General features: G+C 43.5%; 1 protein-coding gene across 1 annotated transcript in view; it reads left to right on the forward strand.

Annotated features, from left to right (window-relative positions):
- The window catches only part of WNT2 (Wnt family member 2), a 111338-nt gene extending 90682 nt beyond the window's left edge, over nucleotides 1-20656 (forward strand). The window contains exon 5 of the mRNA XM_044277194.1: nucleotides 20436-20656. Coding sequence (XP_044133129.1) covers nucleotides 20436-20656 — 221 coding nt within the window. The remainder of the gene's footprint in view (nucleotides 1-20435) is intronic.
- The last annotated feature ends 4592 nt before the right edge of the window (nucleotides 20657-25248 follow it).

The raw sequence follows: 25248 nt of genomic DNA on the forward strand, positions 1-25248 counted from the left end.
GCTAGTACTGCAGCCTCTTCCCAGGCCAGGGACATCACATTCATCGGTCACGTGGCCTAAGCACAGCCTAGATCCATTAAAGTGAATAGTGCTGAGCTGCAATAAGCACAGCAGTAATGTTCTGTATTTGATGACACTGTGCTTGGTGTGCTGCAAGGAGACTGCGATCTCTTCAAACAGCTGATCGTTGGGGGTTTAAGGTGTCTGAACTGTCGATCTGATATTGATCACCTACCCGGCGTATGAGTAATCAATATCAGAATCTTGGAAAAACCCTACTTACAGCAGAGCATGTAACCTCATCCTAGCATAAGTTGACAGATGGTGACTGGAAGTCCAGTGAAGACAGATTGGAAGCCCAGAGAGATGGCAAGCAGGTGAGTATAGATTTCTTCACAGGTACTGTTGGGGTGCGCTGCACCCAAAAAAGTTATCAGTACAAGTCACGTGTGGATTTTTTATGGTGCTCGAAGGCTAGATTTACATATTTATGTTCTAGATGTATTATATGTCCATATTGTTCATATGCTTCATGATCTATGATGCTGTGAGTTTTGGTCAGTTGAAACCATGGCTGGACTGTGGCACATGCAAGTAACATGGATATATAATACATCCAGGGCGTGGACATGTGAATCCTGGGACAATGAACACATAATTCAGCTGCAACTTATGTGCAACATTCAGATAATTGGAATTCAGAATATCAGAGTTACAATTAATGGAATGACATGTTGGCCAAAGCAATCCTAATTTTGTGGACATCGGTTCTTTATAATTTGGTCATAAAATAATAAAACAAGATGGTGCAAACACTTCCAGTATGACGTATACAACCATTTCTGGGCACTCCTTAGAAAAACTTATTTACTGATTAATATACTGAAAATGTTTGAGAACCACTGGGCAATATCGATTTATCTAGTAGCATAAATCATACCATTCCTCCTGTTCTGTATAATCTTCTGAAAATATGGACACTATTTCACTATAGACAGAAATGGTGGCCAAAAAAAAGCTCATCATAATCACTGTAATAGATAATCTGACATTCTGTTATATCTTGTAACCTCCCTACAGAGATCCATCAGCCACTTTAAGCGTACGCTTCCGATGGTTGCATCTGACAGGTTGAGCAAGTGACAAGATGACGTTAGTGTTCCTGTCTCATTATATGCAGGGACTTGTTGGGATACTGATGCAATAGCGAGGTGTGAAGGCGGCAGTTGTACCATGTTTTTCCTTCAAGTAATATTCTGTTTCCATGGGGTTAGTGGAAGTAGTAGCAATCCCACACAAATAGCTCCACTCAGACTTTCATGATATCCTCCATAAGGTGCAGCAAGTGTATTTTTTTAATGTGGGTATGTACATATTAGTGTGTTTATATGTGCATATGTGGATGCCCGAGGGTCTGAACAAGTGAGTGAGAATACTCCCCTTGCCTTGATGTCTTGAGTAATGAGCACTTTGTACGGGGTATCCTACTAAGGAAGCCATAACCATACTTTTGGTTATGCACTGTTTGTCTGGATGTTGGGATGTTATTTGGCGCATTGTACTGCACTGCTGTGCTATTCTTTGTGATTATACGTACTGTGCCACTCATTTAGACACTTTGGAATTATTGTTAGGCACTATTATTTGCACAGGTTGGGTCTTATTTGTGAAAACTAGTGCAGGCAAAAAGTTTTCTAGTGTTAAAAGTTAGAAAATGTAAAGCTGTGGTTGCATTGGACAACTTCTTATTTGCAGTAATATTATAAATGAGGTCCTGTATTAATATTATATGTCCTTTGATTTTGGCACAGTGTGGCAACATCACGTTAGGCCTTATTCACACGTCAGTATTTTGGTCAGTGATTTTCATCAGTGATTGTGAGTCAAAACCATGATTGGAGCCTCCTTAGACATAAGGTATAAGGGAAAGATCTGCACCTGTTCTGTGTTTGGAGCAGAACCTGATTTTGGTTCACAATCACTGACCGATTACTGACATGTGAATAAGGCCTTACTTTATGTTCAGGAAATCGTACTAGGATAAAAAGTAATGATCATGTTGTGGCAGTATTAACATATAATAAAAGGAGTACAAGGCCTCTTGCACACAAACGTGCACTGTTTTGCAGTCCACAAATTGCGGATCCACAAAACACGGATGCCGAGGTTTATTCCACAATTACTACACTACACAATTCCTTATTACCCAATACTGTAGGTCATAGGCAGTGTTTTGCTAGTTAACTTACTCACCTTCTGGTTTGTGACCAAAATGAGCTGCTACACTTGCTGGAGCATTAAATATGATATGTTAGGTGCCACTGATACACATCTTGCAGTAGAGGTGCAATTCATAGTGGTATTGGGCCACTTTCCACATTTTTTAGAACCAGTTGTAAGAAATGTCTATGCAACTTCTATACAAAACCACCTGCAGAGTCCTTCATCATTGTGGCCCAGATTTCCTGATCCTGTAGATGGTGGAAGCTTAGCGACGCTGTCTAGACCAGCAGCAGATTTATCACGGGGGCTCAGGCTGGATGATAGATGTGGTGCGGGGACAGACGCTTCTCTCGGACTCTATAATAACGATGATGATGTTATGTTAGAAAGAAGAAAGTGTGATGAATAGTGGCATCTTGTATAATGTGGCAGCCAATAGCCTGGGCTATATCATGGCTAGTATTGGCAGTATGGCTGCCATAAATGGTTATGGAATGAGGTGTGACTATACAGCAGAAAACTAAATGAGAATTTATTTAGTGACTTGTGCTAGTTTTCTGCTGTAAAATAAAGTTGCAACTTTTGACATACATCAGATTTGCACAAAAATCCCCCCCCTCCCCCCCCCCCCCCCAGCTTTACGCCACTCTCGCCATGTTTCTAAAAAGTGGGTAGGATTTAGCAGGAGGGGTGAGGCCTCCCTTGGCTTGAGGGATTTACCATAATATACCAGATACTGGCATAAATTATAGTGCAAAACTATGCCAGCTATCTGGCGTGCACCATTTAGTGCATCTTATTCCAGGGCACTTTTGTTTAAGGCCAGTCTTAGTAAATTCCCCTCCAAAATCTCTTCAAGAAAGTGTTCCTTATAATCTACTAACGTTTCCACGCAGAATAGTAACTGAAGTTCACAGGGCCCTCACAGTTGGCAGTAGTTTTAACTTAAAGTATTTGGTAGCAAATAGTAGATAGTAGTACGTGTGACACAGTGAGATGTTTGGTCTTGGAAAACAGGTATTTTCCTCCCAGCATGTGCTGCTGGGCTGATTTACAGCCAGGTGAGGTCAAATACCGGACTGGATTTAAAATGCCGGTCCAGGTTTTGGCAGCACCTGGCTGTCCTTAAATAGGCAGCTGGGCTCAGAAGCCATGTCTCTGTGTTGGGATCTGGGAGCCTTGTGTCTTTATGAAAGCTTGCTACCTGTTTGCCGTGAAAACAGGTTGGTGCTGCTATCAGCAAGGACTCTTTGAGGTAGAATTGCCACATGGTGCAAATTACCACCAACACCGCAAGGTGACTTCTTGTTTGAATATGACTGCTTGTTTTGTCATTTGCCTAAAGTGTGAATAAAACACTGAACTGTTTGATCCAAAGAACTTGTTGTTGCCTCTATACTGCGTCCGCTAATCCGGTCTACCAGAGTGAGTCCTCACATATGGTATTACAGAACATTCTTGCAGTTAGTAGCCACATTATCCATATAGTTGCCCATTGGTAAAAGGTACCAGATAGTAGCAGCATATACCAATGCTACATGCTAGAATGTATTCACAAGGAAGCACCATTTGGTGATGCGGCGCTGGACGGTGGCCGCCGCTGCTTCTGTGCCGTGCTGGTGGAGTGATGGGATCCGAGGCCTAGGTGGCTCTGCCTCACGGTGGGGCCGCATTGTGGCTGTTGGATCCCATTGCCTGCTGGTGCGGTGTGGAGGTGCGGTGGTCGCCGCACGGCACTGCGCTAGGGATAGAGTAGGTTCCCACTTAACAAGAGGCAACCTTGTCGCGGTAAGTGGGCCTATGCTCTTTGATCAAACTGTATACTAATGCCTCTTCATAGTGCACAGCAAATGTTTGATACTTGTGCTGTATAGCCATGTTTTATCAAACGAAATGCTGCAATAAGCCTCTAGGTGCTATGGGGGCGTCATTAGCACCTAGAGGCTCCGTCTACCTTCAGAAACTGCCGCCGCCCAGCGCGTCCCTCCAGCCCGCCCATCTCCTCCTGAATGCGATCCTCCTTGTGAGCGCCTGTATTCGGCGCATGCGCAGTGAATGTCTGACAGCTTCCCTGCTCAGACATCTCCACTGCGCCTGTTCCTCGGAGCACTATGGCGTCATCGCTCAGGCGCAGTGGAGATGTCTGAGCAAGGAAGCGGTCAGACATTCACTGCGCATGCGCAGAATACATACGCTCACAAGGAGGATCGCATTCAGGAGGAGATGGGCAGGCTGGAGGGACGCGCTCGGCGGCGGCAGTTTCTGAAGGTAGACGGAACCTCTAGGTGCTAATGACGCCCCCATAGCACCTAGAGGCTCATTAGCATATTAATACAAGTTCTTTTTTTTAGCAAAACGGCTGCCCCAAAAGCAATTATATTAGGATGGTTGGGCAGAGCAGACACTAGCGGATTGCTAGTGTCTGACAGCTAAATATGTGACACCGAAGTGGTAGAAACCCTTTAATGCACCTTTAAACAAGGGCTGTTGCTGGTATGGGGTTTGGCTGGTTAGCTGGGGTCACAATATGCTGGCATACCCACTTCTCCAACCCCAGCGCTCTCCTGCCCTACAGGTGGCACTGGAATAATAAAGGCTTCCATCTTATTCATGTCGAGTTACATATCTTAGTTTACAGCTGATGTAGGAATAAATAAATAAAACTGAAGCAGACTATGTCTCCCTGCACTCTCCTCTCTTATATTCTTCTATTAATCATTTTCAGGAACACTGTCCCTAGCGCATGAGCGCTTGCCACCTCTCTCCCTATGCTGAGCTCACAGGACAATGGCGGGGACCTCGTGGGACGAGGGTTTTATAGGGCTGTGACATCACAGGGGATGGCTATCTTCAGATTGGCTGGCCGCACGGTATTATGGGTGATTTTGTGTTCCTGGGCTTGTCTCCTCCACACTTAGTTTTGCTTTGTAATACGTGCAGTCACCATTTTCACTTCGCTCAACACTAAGGCTCCATTCACACGTCCGCAATTATCCTTCCGCAATTTTGCAGAACGGGTGCGGATACATTCATTTCAACGGGGGAGTAATTGCTGTCCGGATCAGCATTTCCGTGATGCGGTTCCGAAAAATGAAGCATGTCCTACTTTTGGCCGCAAATTGCGGTCCGCAGCCCCATTGTACTCAATGGGTCCGCAAAAAAGCGGATGACATGCGGAAAGACACCAAATGTCTTCCGCATGTCATCCGCATATCATCCGTATTGTGGTATGGTACCCTAGCAGCATGTATTCCTCCTTCCTTTTTTATTTCTGCGGAAACACGGAACGGATGTGGATGCACTTTTGTAATAAACTGAAGGTTTTTATGGAAACACGGATCCGCAAAAAAACTGACCGTAAGGATAATTGCGGACGTGTCAATGGAGCCTTATAGATAGTATTTTTTAATTTGGGCACATTATCATAAAACTCATCACTGAAATATCAGGTAGGCAGCAACCTATTGACAACTCAAAATCTAGTGTATGTTCCATGGCTGGGCAAGGGTTGTTACAATCCCGGCTGCTCATTAAATCTGCAAATACCTTTAGACTCAGGTAATCCTGAATTATGCTTCCAAAGCTTGAAAATCTTTCGCTTTTTCTCACATTTTAAAAACTTTATAATGTTACTTATTCTAATGGCACATAGTTTATTAACTCAGCAGAATCCCCAGATAGATCTAAAATGTCACCTTTTGAGACACCTTTCATAAACTGCTGTAATATTTTTCAAATTGAAAGCTCTTAACACTTGTGCAATTTTTCCAATATAAATCATTTTGCAATATTCATCAGGTGTTGAATTTAAAGCAAATGTAATGATGTGAATGAAGAACGTTTTACGGACACAGACCTCATCCCCAATGCTCCGTCTTGCCAACATTTTCATATCCTTCAATTGCTCACAGAGTTTAAGATGAAATCTTCCATCATTTTACCTTTTTAGAACGATGAGTCATTTTATGACCAAGTCTGTTTATAGTAATTGATGTCTAGCAGATTGCTTCACCACAGAACGTCCTTCCCCAGAGAAAAGTAGGAGGGAGGGCAGCCATACCAGTTTTGTATCGAGCACTGAATAACACACAACATAAAAGTGTCAACAATTCTTATTGGCTAGTAGACCTCATCAAGGGTATCCTTCACAAATGTGGTTCCTGCAGTGATGTGATGCGTAATGTTGACTGTATGTGCTTTATAAGTGCTTAGTTCTTAACCAGTATTAAGGGTCCAGGTGACAGGTGCTCCGTACCTGTAGGGTTTTCTGAGCACAGGCTTCCATAGATATGAAGTATGGACTGTTACTTTACGGCTCTTATGGCAATGATTTTGACTGGCAGTTTACAGCATTCTGCCAAGACTATGAATGGAGGCTTTTAATTTTCTGTGACATCGCAAGCTGCGTACATGCTTATTAAAATCAATATTTTAGCATTATTTAGGTTTTTATTTTGATTTATTTCATGATTTAAAGCTGTGAATCATTGCAAGAGGCGCACTTGGCACGTTCTGCTACCTTTCAGCAGCTCAATAATATAAGGTAGCATCTGGTCTGACAACCCAGCATTTAAGTGGAGCCATTATCAAAGTTGCCAAACAATTTTCAGTGTAAAACCAGTTACAATGTAAGACAGAAGATAAGTCAAACATATAAGTAACTATACGATATTGACACCAGAATATTCAGCAAATGTGATTCTACAAAACCATGACCATACATCTCCAGTGCTAGATGTGGCACTACAGCTAAAATAGTACATGGACCCTACAGTCAGAGAAGTACCACATGGTAGTGTATATTATATTAGGATATTGTCATCCAGTGATCTGACACTACTGGACATGTGTTTATGACATTTGGGAAATGTTTAGTCAATTAAAAAGAAATGTTAGGTTTGTGCTCCGCATTCGGTGGCTCGGTTACGGTTTCCACTGCCCATTCTGGGATTTTTGACAGGTAGAATATTGCAGTCTGCAAATCATTTGGGTCCGTGGTGGTTCACGGTTTAAAAACTGATCTGTCATTGCTCTGTTAAAATGCAGGTCATGATACAAATTATATTTAAGCCTGTGTAAAAAAAGAATGGGCCAAATGAACTTGTAAAAGTGATTATCCGACTATTATTTACAATTCTGGTACCAGTAAAGTAAATGATTCAGTGCTTTAATTAGTAAAGCGTACCTCCGATTAGAACTACTTTCCCGAAATCAGTAGCACAAATGAAGATAGGAAACTAATATTTCTTAGTATTGGAAAATGCCTCCTTCTCCTCTTATTGGGCTTCTGTCCTTTTCCCTACCTCCTACTCCAGAGGTCAACAACCTTCCGCACTCCAGCTCTTCTAAAACTACAATTCTCCATTGCTCCATTGATTTCTTTGAGCGTTCTGAGAAGAGCTGAGCAAATATGCATGCTGGGAGTTGTAGTTTCACAACAGCTGGAGAGCCGGAGGTTGCCTACCCCTGTCCTAATCTGTTTACTCACTGTGAATTCACTGATTAAATCCACTGCCTGAATGGAGACCGTGTTTCAGCGTGAGAAATCAGGTTACAGCCACCCATAGAAGTCTAGGGAGTGGGGAGGAGGAGGCAAGAGAATTAGGTTAGCTGCTATGATGTCTCCCATATATAACACACGCACAGAGGAGAACATGCTCCCTTATCTCTCTGTAGCATACCCTCAGAAGTAGCAGCAACATGGAGGACATTATATAGTAGTACAGGGATCTGCAACTTCTGGTACTTCAGCTGTTCTGAAACTACAACTCCCAGAATGCCCTATTCACTTCTCTGGGAGTTATATGGACAGCCAAGCAAGTTTGCATGCCGGGAGTTGCAATTTTCACTGTAGTAGTACTAGAGCTGGCAGCAGCATCCCTGGGTACGTTACTCTGCAGCTACTGACCGCTCTACTGCCCTTATCTGTTACTGAAAAGTAGTTTCTTCTGGGAATTCTACAAGTGAGTTCAGAGCGAGTGAATAGTTTAGAAGGCGAGGGAGAAAGGAGCTTCATAAGCGGAGATGGAGGCTTTATTCTCTGATAACATATAGTACAAAGATTCTTTCCTTTGCTTGCCCTTTTGATATATGGAAAGTTGTTTATAATCGGCGGTACACTATAATCCGTGTACCTCCTGTTTTATGTTGGCAGTAATATTTTTAAAAGGAAAGTATATGCAAATATATAATACGGACTCAATACCAATGCTGAACTGAGCACAAAATTGAGTACAGCTATATAATGTAGATGTTGTTACAATTTAGGCATGCTGCATAGATGGACTCTGCTATATAGATGTCCGAGTGTTGGCACCCACACATAAAGATGTCACCTGCAGAATGAATAGTTACTGGGGGAAAAATGAAAATGCGGGAGAATTCTGGAACAAACTGCACCACATAACTGCCGTACAATCAGCTCTGTCTTTGTACAACATTTATTAAGTGTTTTAGACACTTTTCGAGCCTTTTCTCAATTCATATGACAAAGAGGCATGGCTTAGTGGCAAAGGAGCCTGCAGTAAAAAAGGGGCTTGGTTTAAGATGCGCCAATTCTAGAAAGCCAGCTAATAGGGGATGTAAAGTTAGATTACAGAGTCTAAAGGGGCAAAAGATTTATCATCCAGCATCAGACACTGAGATAATCCTGGCACATTATTACACTACCGAAGTTTACCCTATGTAAGGCCTTTTTCAGATGAGCAATAAAGAACACGAATTAGGAATAACACTCAGCATCTCCTAGCAACCTCAGTAAAAAACAGACATTCCTTCAGTGTGGTCCATTTTATTCATTGACCCATTGACTTGAATGGACCAGTCCTGCATAGAAAAACGCCTGGAGATAGGACATGTTGGGATTATTCCTAAATGAATGAATGGCCATTGAAAAACAATGATATGCTTGAAATGAATGGGTCAGTGTTTAGTTCAGCTGCTATCCTTTGTAAGAACTACTGCATCCGGAAGGAAACATCACTAATGTGAAATTAGCCTTAAAGGGGTTCATTGCTTTTGTTATATTGATCACCTATTCTAAGAATAGATTATCAATATCAGATTGGTGGGGGCCTGACTGCTGTCACACCCTCCCCGATAAGCTGTATGAAGAGAATGCAGTGCTCATACAAGAGCTGTCTCTTCATTGTTTACTAGTGATGAGCAGCAGGGGCAAAATTCAAATTCGCAATATTTTTGGTAGAATATTTGTCATATAGTCGAGAATTCGCGTATATGTTCTTGATTGCGAAAATCGCCAATGTAATATGCGCGTAATGTGCTCACAATACAGGCATGGGTCACTATAGCTACATTTTTCAAGCTGCTAGAAGGTTCCTGAGACTGGAGAAAATGGTTGGCACGGCAGAACATTACAATAGCTTTATATGTAGATAGAGTACTCCAATATATTCGTGACTACGAAATCGGCACTGATGATGCAAATATTTTGGCGCAATACATGCAACTTCACATTTTAACAGGTCTGACTAGATATTAGTATTGTGAACTTGTGACATCACAGCACTATGTATGTATGGACAGCAGAACCTATCAGCTACACTATATCACTATCTAACCTACAGTGACTATCTCCCACTAACTGTCTGTATTATATATATATAAGCTAACTATGTACTGTAATGACACAGGAAAGCACAGAGCACAGCAATGACACTGCTCTCTCTCAGATCTGCAAAATACTACATACAAGGGCTGCTGGGGAGGTTCTTATATAGTAAGGGGTAGGCAACTTTCCTATTGGTTGCTAGGGATGTTGCTGAGCTCTGACAAAGACATTGAAGACTTCTCATTGGCCCACAAGCAAGAAGGGAGCTTACTGATGAAAAACAATCTAGAATATTCAAAATTACGAATAAATATCACTATTTATAATTCTCGAATATTCGCACCCAACACTATTGTTTACCCGCTCGCTGTCAATAGCACAGCGGCGGTAAATTCAGCTCCTCTGTCCCCATTCACTTCAATGGGACAGTTCCATCATATTCATACGCCAGTCTAATTTGTGCTGGAGTTACATGTGGACAAAATTGTTGGTACCCTTCCGTTAAAGAAAGCAAAACTCACAATGGTCACTGAAATAACTCGGAAATAACAAAAGTAAAAATAAATAAAAGATTTGAATTGTGGTTCAAAAACTGTAGGATGTTTTATATCAAGATCTCAAGCTCACTTCATTTTTAGATGCAAAAGAACAATAAAAATTGAAGGTTGAAAAGGTGAATGGCTAAATAGCAGTGTCACACAGTCACGTCTAAATAATACCACTATATAGCGAACATTAATAGTGGTGTACAATGATTTACATGGCTACTGCACTGCAGACCACCTCTGATTTTAATTAGTGAAAGTATGAAGCTGTGTCCTGATCTCCCTACATTTATTGGAGGCCAGTTGGCACCAGGAGAGGAATAGAGTGGGCTCAGCATGCATGTGGAACCTGCATCCCCTAAACATAGCAGAGGTCAGTGTGTCACCAAAAAGGTATCATATTATGTGGGCTCGGCATGCATGTGGAACCTGCATCCTCTGAATTTAATGGAGGCTGCTATGGCAATCAGTGAATGCAGTATTTAGCGTTAGGTTCCCGTCTTAAAGAGATCGCCTTGATGCCGGCAGACGGGCACAAATAATTTTGTGCAAAAGTATTTGCCAAGAATTTCACATTTACAACATAGCATTAGTATTTTATATAGTGAGTATGACATTATTATACGTACTTAGTTTATTCTTTCTGGTTGCAGAGTGCTGTTGCATTTTGTTTGTCCATTACTACTGTACTGCAGATACTATGGAAGCCTGAATTAGGATGCCCATTGCCCTGCACATGATGAGGACTGGCTAGTGGAGGTCCCAAGCCGATTGCTTCCTTGGTCCTTCCTGTAATCCAACCAAGAGCAGTCAAACATTTCTACTAGAATAAAAAGTAATTTTGATATATATTAAATACAATGGTGACTTTGATAACATAAAGCGCAGTAAACAGCAGCCTTGTCCTGGACTGTGCTATATATCTGCTGATTTTCCTGCTAGTCTGGCCTTGGTTTTGCAAGGTAATACATTCCTTATGTTATGTAACAAATGAAGTTAGTAATCCATTTTATATGTTCCATTTTACAATGGCGTGTAAATCTGACAAGTGAACGTTCTTTTATCACCTTCAAGAAGGAATGGGATTAAGCATTGTGTTGGCCATAATCAGAACTGAGAGAAGCACATGTTCTTGATTTACTGCTGATGGATGAATGATACCTGGTTGATATCTGCAAAGAGCAAGGTATCAAGTATCAGCATCTTCTCAGGCAATTGTTACAATGCTCAGAAAGGCTCACTAGGAAATATGTGATCAATTATACCTATGGTAGATGGCTATAGGAAACTTACCAGAATGATGGAATTTCAGTGTGCTGGTGAGGTAAAGAAAGTTTATGTCTGGAAGCGTGTGTACACATGTCCTTGATACACATAGATGTCTACGTCCATTGTTAGGAGTAGGTATCCAAGGGGATTAAGTAGCAGGGAGGTAAAATAACCGAACGGTTACTGGGAAGTTATTTACACTTCTATTATGGCGGATCAAAACGGAATGCCTCTTAAAGGCTTCAGTTTTTCGTTCTGTCCTATAATTTCGTTATATTCCTTTACAAACAGAACCTACAATGGAATGCTTTAACACAATCACAGGTAGGTGATTATTTTATAAAAGGCACAAAAGGCAAAACTTTGACAGCCCTTGCTGGATACACCAGAAAAGTGTTGTCTTGAATTCCCTTCGATTTTAAATCCTCCCTCTCCAACACATAAATCAGAAAGACATGCCTTTTGCCTGGCAGTGCCTAATGCTTCTGATTGTAGTCTGTCCCATGTCCTGCCTACCAGTGCCTACTGCTTCTGATCCTTGTCTGTTCTTGTCTGCCTGTAGTTCCTTTCTTGTGTTTGTCCTGCCTTCGTGAGAGGGTCCCTGGGTTCTCCGGAGGGAGAATCTCTAGTCTGTTTGCAGCTCTGCCTGAGAACGCCATGCTTCCATTCCGCATGGGGTCCAGGCATCTGCTTCTGCACTGGTTCACGTTTGTCTTGTTGTCTGTTCCATGTCCTACAGTATGTTTGTTTGGGTTCCAGTTTTGTTGTCTTTCAGCTGGTGGTTTTACCAGTGTGGTTCTCTGCAGGTAGGGGCCAAGTGTACCGGGACCTTCCTGGAAGTGCGACCAGTGAGCCCTCAGCCCAGTTCATCCCTACCACCAGCGGCTCTGTGAAGAACGGGGCTCACTGGCTCTCCGCTCCTTGAGTTAGCCTTTGGTCTGCCGGTGCACATGGTTCTGTGGTAGTGCTACCACTATTGCCTAACCTGCTTCCTGTCATGTGCTTTTATTACACTTGTAATAAAGTTCTCTGTGGGTCCTTGGTCTGTTTCTGCCTGTGTCCTGTTTGCATGGCGTCCCGGAGGTCTGCCTTCGGCCTCCGGCCTCCAGCACTTGACTCAGGGACTCAGTATAAATTATGACAAACCTCTTATTAAAATAGATTAGTCACACATAGGCAGTGGCTGGTGCAGAGAGAGCAAAGGCAGGCTGAGAAGCTGGCTTCTGCATCTTACAGTAAGCCACATTCAGTGTTTAACAGAATGCTCCAGATTCTCCTTAGCAACCCTTACAATCCTGCTTATTTTTCTTAAATCTTAATTTTCTCTTATCTTGGACGACATTTTGGGGCTTTAGAACCTATTACTCAGGTTACAATAGTTTCAACATACAATGGTCCTCCTGGAACCAATTAATATTGTAACTTGAGGGACCACTGTATTAGAAAACTGATTAAGAAAATATTATCAGATGCTCCAGCATTTTTAAAGTGCACTGGAGGTGTCTCTCCTCCTATACAGTCAGGTCCATAAATATTGGGACATCAACACAACTCTAACATTTTCGGCTCTGTACACCACCACAATTGATTTGAAATGAAACAAACAAGATGTGCTTTAACTGCAGACTGTCAACTTTAATTTGAGGGTATTTACATCCAAATCAGGTGAACGGTGTAGGAATTACAACAGTTTGCATATGTGCCTCCCACTTGTTAAGTGACCAAAAGTAATGGGACAATTGGCTTCTCAGCTGTTCCATGACCAGGTGTGTGTTATTCCCTCATTATCCCAATTACAATGAGCAGCTAAAAGGTCCAGAGTTCATTTCAAGTGTGCTATTTGCATTTGGAATCTGTTGCTGTCAACTCTCAAGATGAGATCCAAAGAGCTGTCACTATCGGTGAAGCAAGCCGTCATTAGGCTGAAAAAAAAAAAAAAAAAAACATCAGAGAGATAGAAAAAACATTAGGCGTGGCCAAAACAACTGTTTGGAACATTCTTAAAAAGAAGGAACGCACCGGTGAGCTCAGCAACACCAAAAGACCCGGAAGACCACGGAAAACATCTGTGGTGGATGACCAAAGAAGTCTTTCCCTGGTGAAGAAAACGCCCTTCACAACGGTTGGCCAGATCAAGAACACTCTCCAGAAGGTAGGTGTATGTGTGTCAAAGTCAACAATTAAGAAAAGACTTCACCAGAGTGAATACACAGGGTTCACCACAAGATGTAAACCATTGGTGAGCCTCAAAAACAGGAAGGCCAGATTAGAGTTTGCCAAATGACATCTAAAAAAGCATTCACAGTTCTGGAACAACATCCCATGGACAGATAAGACCAAGATCAACTTGTACCAGAGTGATGGTAAGAGAAAAATATGGAAAAGGAAAGGAACTGCTCATGATCCTAAGCATACCCCCTCATCAGTGAAGCATGGCGGTGGTAGTGTTATAGCGTGGGCATGTATAGCTGTCAATGGAACTGGTTCTCTTGTATTTATTGATGATGTGACTGCTGAGAAAAACAGCAGGATGAATTCTGAAGTGTTTTGGGCAATATTATCTGCTCATATTCAGCCAAATGCTTCAGAACTCATTGGATGGAGCTTCACAGCGCAAATGGACAATGACCCAAAGCATACTGCAAAATCAACCAAAGAGGGTTTTAAGGGAAATAAGTGGAATGTTATGCAATAGCCAAGTAAATCACCTGACCTGAATCCAATTGAGCATGCATTTCACTTGCTGAAGACAAAACTGAAGGGAGAATGCCCCAAGAACAAGCATAAACTGAAGACAGTTGCAGTAGAGGCCTGGCAGAGCATCACCAGTGAAACCCAGCGTCTGGTGATGTCTATGCGTTCCAGAATTCGGGCTGTAATTGACTGCAAAGGATTTGCAACCAAGTATTAAAAAGTGAAAGTTTGATTTATGATTATTATTATGTCCCATTACTTTTGGTCCCTTACCAAGTGGGAGGCACATATGCGAACTGTTTTAATTCATACACCGTTCACCTGATTTGGATGTAAATACCCTCAAAATAAAGCTGACAGTCTGCAGTTAAAGAACATTTTGTTCGTTTCATTTCAAATCCATTGTGGTGGTGTATAGAGCCAAAAATGTTTGAATTGTGTCGATGTCCCAATATTTATGGACCTGACTGTATGTGGTCGCTGATGGTGGTTGCGAAGGTGCAGGGCGGGAGAGGCAAACCCGGGCATGCGCCTTCGACAGGGAATTGGCCAGCACGTAACATGGGGAAGAGGAGGCAGTGGTGTGACCCGCAGACACAGATTGTGGACCCGGGTGTTCGTCCCACTTATTATGGTGCTTGGATGCCATGCTGGTGGTGATGAGGCAGATCATGCTAGTGGTGGTGAGGTTGCTAGTGTTCACGCCCCGGCTCATTTTCGTATAGCATAGGTTGCAAACTTATATTCTTTTGTCGTTCGCACTTCAAAAAAGCGCCAGACTGCGGAACATCTACCCCTTGGCAAGGGAGATTTCTGCAAGGGGGTGCTCCGTGGAACAGTTGCGGGCCTGTTTGGTGTGGCCCGCATTCTCTCTTTTGCCACCCCACTGCCTCTTTCAGCCTGTTGCGGTGCTGAAGATTCCTCCCCCTCTGTACTGCTCTCCTCGTTCGGCTTGCCACCTTCCCAGGTTGGGTCAGTGACCTCATCGTCCACCACCTCCTCTTCCACTTCCTCACTCTGATCATCCTCCTGATTTATTGACCTAACCACAACCTCAGTGATTGCCAACTGTATCTCATCCTCTTCATCAACCTCTTGAGACAGTAATTGTGGCTGACTCATTGGCAACTGTGTCTCATCATCATCCACCTCATTAAACTCTAATTGCCGATCACCACTGCCATGTTCTTGTGACTGTGAATGCTCAAAAGGTTGGGATTCAGGGCACAAGATCTCATGTCCCTCTTCAAGTGTGCTTGGCAAGAGGGCCAAATCACGTAATGAAAAGCTGAAAAGAGCTCCTCGGAATATCTGAGTGTGGGATCACTTGTTTGGCCACATTGTAAATGGTGGGATGAAGGAGGATCAGGGTAATGATTGTGTGGAACAGACTCCTGGCTACTGAGACTAGACTTGGTGGAAGACAGGGTAGTGCTTAACCGACTGGAAGCATTATCTGCTACAATCCAACCGACCACCTGCTCGCACTGAGCTGACTTCAAGAGTGGTGTCCTGCACTGCCCTGAAAACTGGGACATGAAGCTAGGTATCTTGGATGATTGTTTTTCTTATGCTCTGGCGGCAGGCACAGTTTCTCTGCGCCCAGGGCCACGGCCTCTGCATGCACCATCAGCATCACGGCCACTTCCCCGTCCCCTACTGCTCGCCTTCTTCATTTGAAATATGATCTATTCTTGAAAGTATGTCACACGTACAGTAGCGTAGGATTTGGAAGTGTATGTGCAAAAAATTTACAACAGTATTTGTGATGAGGAAACGTTCAGGACAGGTACCACAGGTAATGTCACAGTTCACTGTGTCTACAGAAAAACTGCACTGGATGTCGCTGATATTTTAGGGATGCGCACACTTTAAACAGGAGATGTGGTGCGGATTATTTAACTGTCTGCAGCGGCCTATTACACGGTATTTAGAGCAGGATGCGCTAAAAATATATATTGCTGAAGTCACACACAATAGTCCTTAAAAGAACTTTTGGGTCTCTGAAAAAATTTGTTTTTATAAAAATCTTCCTTTTATACTCCCTACACTGTCTGAACCTTCCTATGCACAGCTCTCTCTAACACTGAGCAATTAAGCGCAGGTAGCGGTACAAAAATATATTGCTGCTGTCACACACAATAGTCCTTACAAATAATTTTGGGTCTCTGAAATGTTTTTGTACACTTATAATATTCAATTACACTCCCTACACTCTCTGTCCCTTCCTATCCTCAGCTTTCCTTGACTTAGAATGAACCGAACACTTGTCATCAGGTGCTATATAGCACCCAATGACGTGTTCCGGCCAACCAATCACTGTAATGCCAGTAGCCAACATAGCTACTGGCATTACAGTGAGGGCAGTACTTACCTGCACGTTTATTGGCTGCTTAGTAGCCGCGAAACGTGTGGGGAACAGACTCGAGCATTGCACTTGGGCGCATGTGGTACTCGGCCAAGTACCGCCATGTGCCGAGCATAGCGATGCTCGAGCCGAACTGGTATTCGGCTGAGCATACTCGCTCAACACTACTGCCATATAAATTGGTGGACTTGGAAGCCTTTAGAAAACTTGTGGCCATTGGCACACCGCAATAGAAGGTCTCCGGAAGGAAATATTTCTCCCAGAAGGGCATCCCTGAACTATATGGCCACGTTAAATATCTCTTGGTAATATATCTCTGGCACACAGTGTCTGTGCCAAGATACATCTGACCACAGACCCTTGGTCTAGCAAACACTGACAGGGAAGGTACATAACCTTTACTGCCCACTGGGTGAACCTTTTGACGGCTATTAAGCATGTAACCCGTGGCACCCGTGTGGATCTGGTGTTACCGCCACGGATTGCATGCAGGCCTGCCTCTTCTTCTCCTCCTCCATCCTCCGTCTCCTCCTCGGCTGACTCCTCCTTATCCACTGCTACCGCCTCTTCTGCTGCACCCCCCCCCCCCAAGCTCCTCAGAACCTATTCGACGTGCCAGGTGAGACGTTACCATTCTGTGCTGCGGCTGTTGTGCCTGGAAGCCAAGAGCCACATCGGTCCTGCACTGCTTTTAGCTCTGCGGTCACAGGCCGATCAGTGGCTAACCTCTCAAAATTTGACATCTGGTAAAGTGGTGTGTAACAACAGTGCCAATCTGCTGAGCACGCTCAAACAGGGCAAAATGGCACACGTCCCGAACTTAGTCGTGCAGTGATTTATTGCCAAATACCCCGAGGTCCAGGATGTCTTGCGGCAGGCCAGGAAAATCTCTGGCCATTTTAGAAGATCTTACACAGCCATGGCTAGCCTTGCTGACGTTCAGACGTCTGATTTGTGACTGCCCGACGCTCTGAAACTCCCTCTTGTATATGCTTCATAGGCTGCTCCAGCAGAAATGTGCCGTTAATGACTACCTGTACGAACTCTGCGGCAGGACAGGTTCTGGGGAGCTTGGTTTCTTTTCACCGTGCCAGTGGCAGCTCATGCGCGACGCATGGAGACTTCTGCGGCCATTTGATGAGATCACCAAACTGGTCAATCGCAGCCAGGGCGCCATCAGTGACATCGTACCTTACACCTTCTTTCTGGAGCATGCATTGTGTCGTGTCATTGATCAAGCCGTCGAGGAGCAGGAGCTGGAAGTGGAGGAAGTCGCAATGCTGAATGAATTCCCAGGGGGGATACTCCATCTGAGACAAGTCAGCAGGAGTCTGAAGAGGAGTCAGAAGAGGATGGTGGCTGGGGGGAGGAGGAGGAGCAAGAAGAGCAGGCTTTAAACTTTTCGGGGATCCCTGGTGTCAGTGGCTGGGGGGAGGAGACCGAGGACGACATTCTCCTGGGCGATGAGCAGGAGCCAGGGCGCTCCACCGCATCCAATTTAGTGCAAATTGGGGCCTTCATGCTCCAGTGTTTGAAGAGGGAACCCCGTATAAAAAGCATAAAGGTTAAGGACCTGTATTGGGTGGCAACGTACTTAGACCCCCGGTACAAACACAAAATGGCGGATATGTTACCAACATCACAGAGGGCTGTCAGAATGCAGCATTTCCAGGCCTTGCTGCGAGAGATGCTGCATTCTGCTGTTGCGGGCACTGGCAGAGGAATTTCCACCCACAGCAAAACAGGTGTGGGTACCAATGATACCACGCCTGCAAAACGAGGGCGGTTTGAAGATGTGTTGGTCACTTCGGATATGAGATCATTCTTGCAGCCAACCCATCGACAGCTGCCCTCCGGTTCCAGCCTTGGGGAACGCCTAGACCGACAGGTGTCTGACCACATCGGGTTAACGGCCGATGTGAACGTTCTGAGAAGCGAGGAACCCCTTGACTACTGGGTTTGCAGGCTTGACCTGTGGCCAGAACTGGCACAATTTTCCATGGAACTCTTGGCTTGCCCCTTGTCGAGTGTCCTGTACGAAAGGAGGTTCAGCGCAGCAGGGGGGAATGTGAGCGATAAGCGCACTTGCCTAGCTCACGACAGTGTGGACGACCTCATATTTTTAAAAATTAATGAGACATGGATCTCGGAGGAATTCAACACCTGTGATGACCACATGTAATTGAATTTCCTCATGCCAGCCCACACATATTCGCCACCACCCAGAACAAAGAAAGGTCCTTGCCTTATATATATACAGTGGCATAAAAGGCCTTTTATGTCAGGTGAATGCCTAATTTTTGGGGCCTGTACTGGCCGACAGTTACCTATTTATCCTGTGACTGTCTAATGTACCTCCAGCCACAGAATCCAAAGTTCTTTGCTGTCAAGTGAATGCCTATTGCCTAATTTTTGGGGCCTGTACTGGCAGACAGTTACATTTATCTCTAGCCACATAATCACACCCCTGTCTCACTCCTCTGCCTCCTATTATGGTGGCGTATGAACCGCATTCACCATAAGGACCTTTTAATGTCACAGTGTCATGTGACTGTGCCCCTCACTGTGCCCCCTTATACCTTGCATTGTGCCCTCTTACCACTCCTTGTGCAGTGCCCCTACTCATTCCCTGTACTGTGCCCTCTTATACGGTCACGGTATGGCATTGTTATCCTATCACTATACAGAGGTGTTATCCGGTCAATGTATGGCAGTGGTACCCATTAACTGGATGGCCATAACTCTATCCCTTTCCCTGCCCACACCATCCTTTTTTAGACCTGGCATGAGCGGGGAAAATATACAGATTTTGGTGCTAAGGACCTTTGCGCCACAATCTGTGTCAGAAATACGTATTTCTATATAATAAATGACCACCTAATTGTATTATGATTGGGTAGTAGGGCAAATAACTTTATATTATATAGATTTTAGTGTATTATATTGTACCCTGTATTTCCCAGTAGAAAATGATCCTTGGGAAGCACAGTCCTCATCCCTGACCATCAGGACCAGGTAGCGCTCTGTCAGTACATGGCAGCCTCCCCTCTCCGCCACGCTGCTCCGCTGTGTACTGGTGCTTATTCAGACACCAGGGCTGGGTTCACATCCTATTTTTGCCATCCATTTAATGCATACAAAAAATGTATGCGTTAACAGATGCCTCAAACTGATGCTGTACAGTGGCGTCCGTTCACTATACAGACCATGGAAGAAAACATTTTTACGTTAACATATGCATTTTTCTATGGACTCTGCAGGATACAAAAACGTGGAGTGCTGCACATTTGTATACATCAAACAGATAGGAAATAAAAAATTTCTAGGCTCCAGGAGGGCACATTTTTGAGAGTTTGCCTTTAAGACGCATAAAAATGGCCCCTGATTTAAAATCCATATTTTTCATGGGAATTTTTGCCAATGATCCCCCTCTGGTATATCACTGTCCATGTTGTGGGACTATTTGTGTACTTCTAGTGTTTGCTGGCTACAAATATGACCTGAAGGTTTTTCAGGTTCGCCTGCTATTAAAGTAAATGGGGCCCGCCACGAACGCGCAGTTTGTGAATCGTTCCGGCCGATGTTCTTCCATCACTACTGGTTGGGTCACAGCTTGCAGCCTTACCTTAATGCAGTTTTTCAAAAAATTAAGTTACTTTATCGGAATACCCCTTTAATAAATTTCCTCCATAGTGCTTTAAGAAAACCCTGCAGCTTTAATTTGTGGCTAGTACATGCTTTATAACATATGTTTCCTTTGACTTAGGTTCATTTGGAACGGCTGGCAGAGTCTGTAACCAGTCTTCACGTGGCATGGACAGCTGTGAGGTTATGTGTTGTGGAAGAGGATACGACACTGCCCGCATTACCAAAATGGTTAAGTGTGAGTGCAAGTTTCATTGGTGCTGCGCGGTGCGATGCAAAGACTGTCTAGAAACGGTGGATGTGCACACATGTAAAGCAGCCAAAGATGCTGGGTGGAACTAGAAAACTTAAGGTTACGTCCTCCAACATTACTGACGACGTTGTGTACCAGCAAGCAAACCTTCATGACAAGCTGTGTGGATCAAAAGGGTGCTCTATGCTTTGTTAAATTATATTAAGTTATGTTGTAAATGCAGTATTGTGCCTGTATTCATGGAGATATATATTTGTGCTGTGCAGATATTTGAGGTGTATTATTTACAGGAAAACTAAGGGTGTTGAATGTTTTATCTATTTTCTGTGTGCTGGCATAAAGCACAGTATATGGTATTAATTTACAACGTGACAGTATGCATCATAGTCTCACATTTCAGGCCGCAGAGAAGACTGTTATCCAAGTGTCCGCTTTGTATTCTGTTTGCAGTATGGGGAATGTTCATACACTGTCTGACATGAAGATATGTAAATCACTACGACATGATTCAATTAGCTAAGTTATGGAATCTCCAACTCCTCCAGCACATGAAAAATGAGACATTTGAAGTGTGTAATTGTACCGAAATAAAAAAAATTCTAAATAAATCTGAAGTAAAATGATTTCTTCCCTGTGTATGAAACAATGTCAGTATGCAGCAGCAGCAGACAGCTCTTGTGTGCCGTTTCATTTAGTTTCTCTGTGGCAAGCTATTTCTTTTGCTTTCAATAGTTTTATTTTAAAATGGATTGTTCAGTCTCTCTGTATAATGAAAAGTTATATAACTCTCAAATATACTTTGTCCTATGCTGATTATACTGTCTGAAAGCAAAAAAAAAGTGTTTGGTCTAGGAAACAGACGGTCTGATGGTTGCATTTCCCAGCCAAAACGCTGCTCCTGTGACCTGAACTCACAGCATCATAATGACTTATAATGCTGTGTGATCCTGCCTGCCCAAAGGTCTGCTGTAATGTACTCGCATCATGCCATGAGTACAGTACATTTGACCCACAATCAGGAAGGAAATTACAGCATTAGCAATCATTATGATGCCTAGAGAAGCAGTTTTCAGGCTAGTAAATGCAGCCATCATATGGAGCCTGTTGCCTGGAACAAACATTCTTGTGTAAAATTAGACTTAGGCCTCATGCACATGGCTGTTGTGCGGCCGTTCCGTGCATTGGGGACCGCAATTTACGGTCCCCAAAGCACGGGCAACGTGCGTGCGGTGCCCGGGAAGGATCGAGACCCATTCAACTTGAATGGGTCTGTGATCTGTCCGCACCGCAAAAAAATAGAACATGTCCAATTACTTGCGGTGCGGAGGCACGGAGAGAAACCCCACGGAAGCACTCCGTAGTGGTTCCGTGCCTCCGTTCCGCACAGCAGCTCCGGTTTGCGGACCTATTCAAGTGAATGGGCCCGCATCTGTGATGCGGTTAGCACACGGCTGGTGCCCGCATATTGCGTACCCGCTGTCTGCGGGCCACAATACGGCTACGGCCGTGTGCATGAGCCCTTAAACTGAGCCAGATTTATCACCGTGACTGATGCTGAAGAATAAATCTGACGCACAATTAGGCTGTCCAAGTTTACATGCATTTTTGGCACATGGCAGTGTCCCTTATCAGGCAAGTTGCAAAAAGGTTTCTGAAGAGGTCTAAAATGTTTTGAATGCACACCAGTTTTCTACCACATTTTTGTTAGTAAATCTCACCCTTCGATTTCTTATTCAAGATCACTGCTGTAAGAGAATCTTGGTGCCAGAAAGCTTGTACCAAAATTCTTTCCAGTACAGCAATCCCAGATGAAATAATGGAGGTAATTTACAGAGTTCGGTTCCAAGGTTTTTTACAGTAATAATTAATTCCCGAAGTTATTATACAAAGTCTTGCGAGACTTTAAGAAATAACTTCAGCTCATCGGAGCCCATACATTCCAATACTGTATGGAGAAGGATCTCCGTAGAGTATTAGAATTAATTTTTAAGCGAATCAACTTTGGATGTACCATCTGAAGTCTATTCGCTCATCTATAGAGGTAAACATTGTTGGAGCTACTCTCAAGAATCCCTGTGTGAAGGGGAAAAGTAATACCCGTTCTTGTATACACAAAGGATATTGATAAAGTTTCCTCTGCCATTAGACAAGCACTAGTTTTGTTTGGGCCAGCTTGAATACTACAGAAGAGTAATGGCAGAGCAGGGGTTTGGTTAACAGTCGCTGTATTGTAGAATTATAGGCTCCATTCCTGGCCGCCGTTGCTCCACATGACCATCGTTCTGAATAGTGATTGACACTGCATCTTTAGGGTGGATTGAGAGTCAGACCTACTATTCATTGCCAGGAGATGGACATTGAGGCTCCCATAGGAATGACTATAGCAGGGATGGCCAACCTGCGGCTCTCCATCTGTTGCAAAACTACAACACCCAGCATGCCCAGACTGCCTACAGCTGTGATGGCTAACCTCAGCACTCCAGCTGTGGTAAAACTACATTTCTTGGCTGTTCTCAGAACTCCATAGAAGTTAATGGAACATCCTGGGATTCGTAGTTTCACCACAGCTGGGGTGCAGGAGGTTAGCCATCACCGGCCTACAGCAAGGCATGGTGGGAATTGTAGTCTTACAACAGCTGGAGAGCCGCAGGTTGGGCATCTCTGGACTATAGCATCTAAACATGTTGTGTGAATTGATTAGTCAGAGCTGGGGTCATCTAGGTGGTAACAGTGAGCAGAAACAGAGCCTATAGTTCTAGGATACAGTGGCCAGTAAGCAAAATTATTACTGTTTCATTTGTCTTATGTGGTATTCAAATAAAACTAACAAAGATTCCAGAGTGCTTCTTTAATAACCACTGAGCTGATAACCTTATCTACATAAGCTATTCAGGTTTTTAATTAAAAGTCCCAAAAGCAAGGCTAATGTTAGTTTATGGGCTCAAACTCATTACAGTATATTTATACTGCAGTATTTTATATGCTGCCCATGTAAAAAATGAACCACAGCATTCTCCATCAGATCCATAGGCAGGTCTTTCACCTATAGAACTCAATGGAGATAAGAAAATCTTGATCTGTAAAAAATATATGGCTTCTGTTCTAGTGCTGTATTACATATACCATGTACTTGTGTGGCAATATGCTTGTAAAATGTATCCTTTTTTTTCTTTAAGGATGCATACAAATTGTTGAGGTCAAGCTGCATGGAGTGCGATATGTACCATATTTCATGAAACTTTAAAGAGAAAGAAGCAACAAATGAGCTGGGAAAGGACACTGGGTACATTTGCAGCCAGAGAGAGTAGAAGTGCTCTACAATTTCTGGCAGGACCATAGAGATGAATGGAACGGCACTGCGCATCCTCAACTTGCAGCTCCAGTAATATTGGGCGGCCCTGCGGTGTACAAGGTCCATGTTCTTTTGATCTACATGTGCATCTCAATAAATTAGAATATCATCAAAAACCTTATTTCAGTAATTCAGTTCAAAAAGTGAATCAAACAAACAAATAGATCATTTTGTGTATCTTTTAATGTTGATGATTATGGCTTACAGCTAATGGAAACCAAAAAGTCAGCATCTCATAAAATTAGAATATTGTGAAAAAGTTCAATAGTGTCGCACTCGAATCAGCTAATCAACACAAAACACCTGTAAAAGGTTTCCTAAGCCTTTAAATGGCCCCTCAGTCTGGTTTGGTAGGCTACACAATCATGGAGAAAGCTGCTGACTTGGCAGTTGTCCATAAGACTGTCATTGACACCCTCAAGCCACAAAAAGTCAAAGCTAAAGAAACTGGCTGTTCACAAGGTGCTGTATTAAAGCATATTAGTGGAAAGTTGAGTGAAAGGAAAAAGAGGGGTAAAAAAAAAAGGTGCACAAGCAACAGGGACAGGATAGCCACAGCCTTGAAAGGATTCTCTGGAAAAGGCCATTCAAGAATTTGGGAGAGATTTACCAGTGGATTGTGGCTGGAGTCAGTGCTTCAAGAGCCACCATACACAAACGTATCCAGGACATGCGCTACAACTGTCATGTTCCTTGTGTCAAGCCACTCATGATCCAGAGACGTCAGAAGTGTCTTACCTGGGCTAATGAGAAAAAGGGATGTTGCTCAGTGGTCCAAAGTCCTGTTTTTAGATTGTGGCAGAAGAATGGAGAGGCACACAATCCAAGTTGCTTGAGGTCCAGTGTGATGTTTCCACAGTCAGTGATGGTTTGGGGAGCCATGTCATCTGCTGGTGTTGGTCCATTGTGTTATAACAAGTCCAAAGTCAGCGCAGCCGTCTACCAGGAAATTTTAGAGCACTTCATGCTTCCCTCTGCTGACAAGCTTTATGGAGATGCGGATTTCATTTTCCAGCAGGACTTGACACCTGCCCACACAAATGTACCTATACCTGGTTTAATAACCAGGGTATCACTGTGCTTGATTGGCCAGCAAACTCGCCTGACCTAAGCCCAAGAGGAAGATGAGAGACACCAGACCCTACAATGCAGATGGGCTGAAGGTCGCTATCAAAGCAACCTGGGCTTCCATAAGACCTCAGCAGTGCCACAAGCTGCACTAATACAGTAATTCATGGAACCCCAACAGTATTGAGTACATATACTGTACATACTTTTCAGTAGGCCAACATTTCTGTAGTAAAAATATACCGGTATATTTTTTAAATT

Source organism: Bufo gargarizans, chromosome 2 (assembly GCF_014858855.1).
Source record: "Bufo gargarizans isolate SCDJY-AF-19 chromosome 2, ASM1485885v1, whole genome shotgun sequence".
In the NCBI taxonomy this organism is placed as follows: Eukaryota; Metazoa; Chordata; class Amphibia; order Anura; family Bufonidae; genus Bufo; species Bufo gargarizans.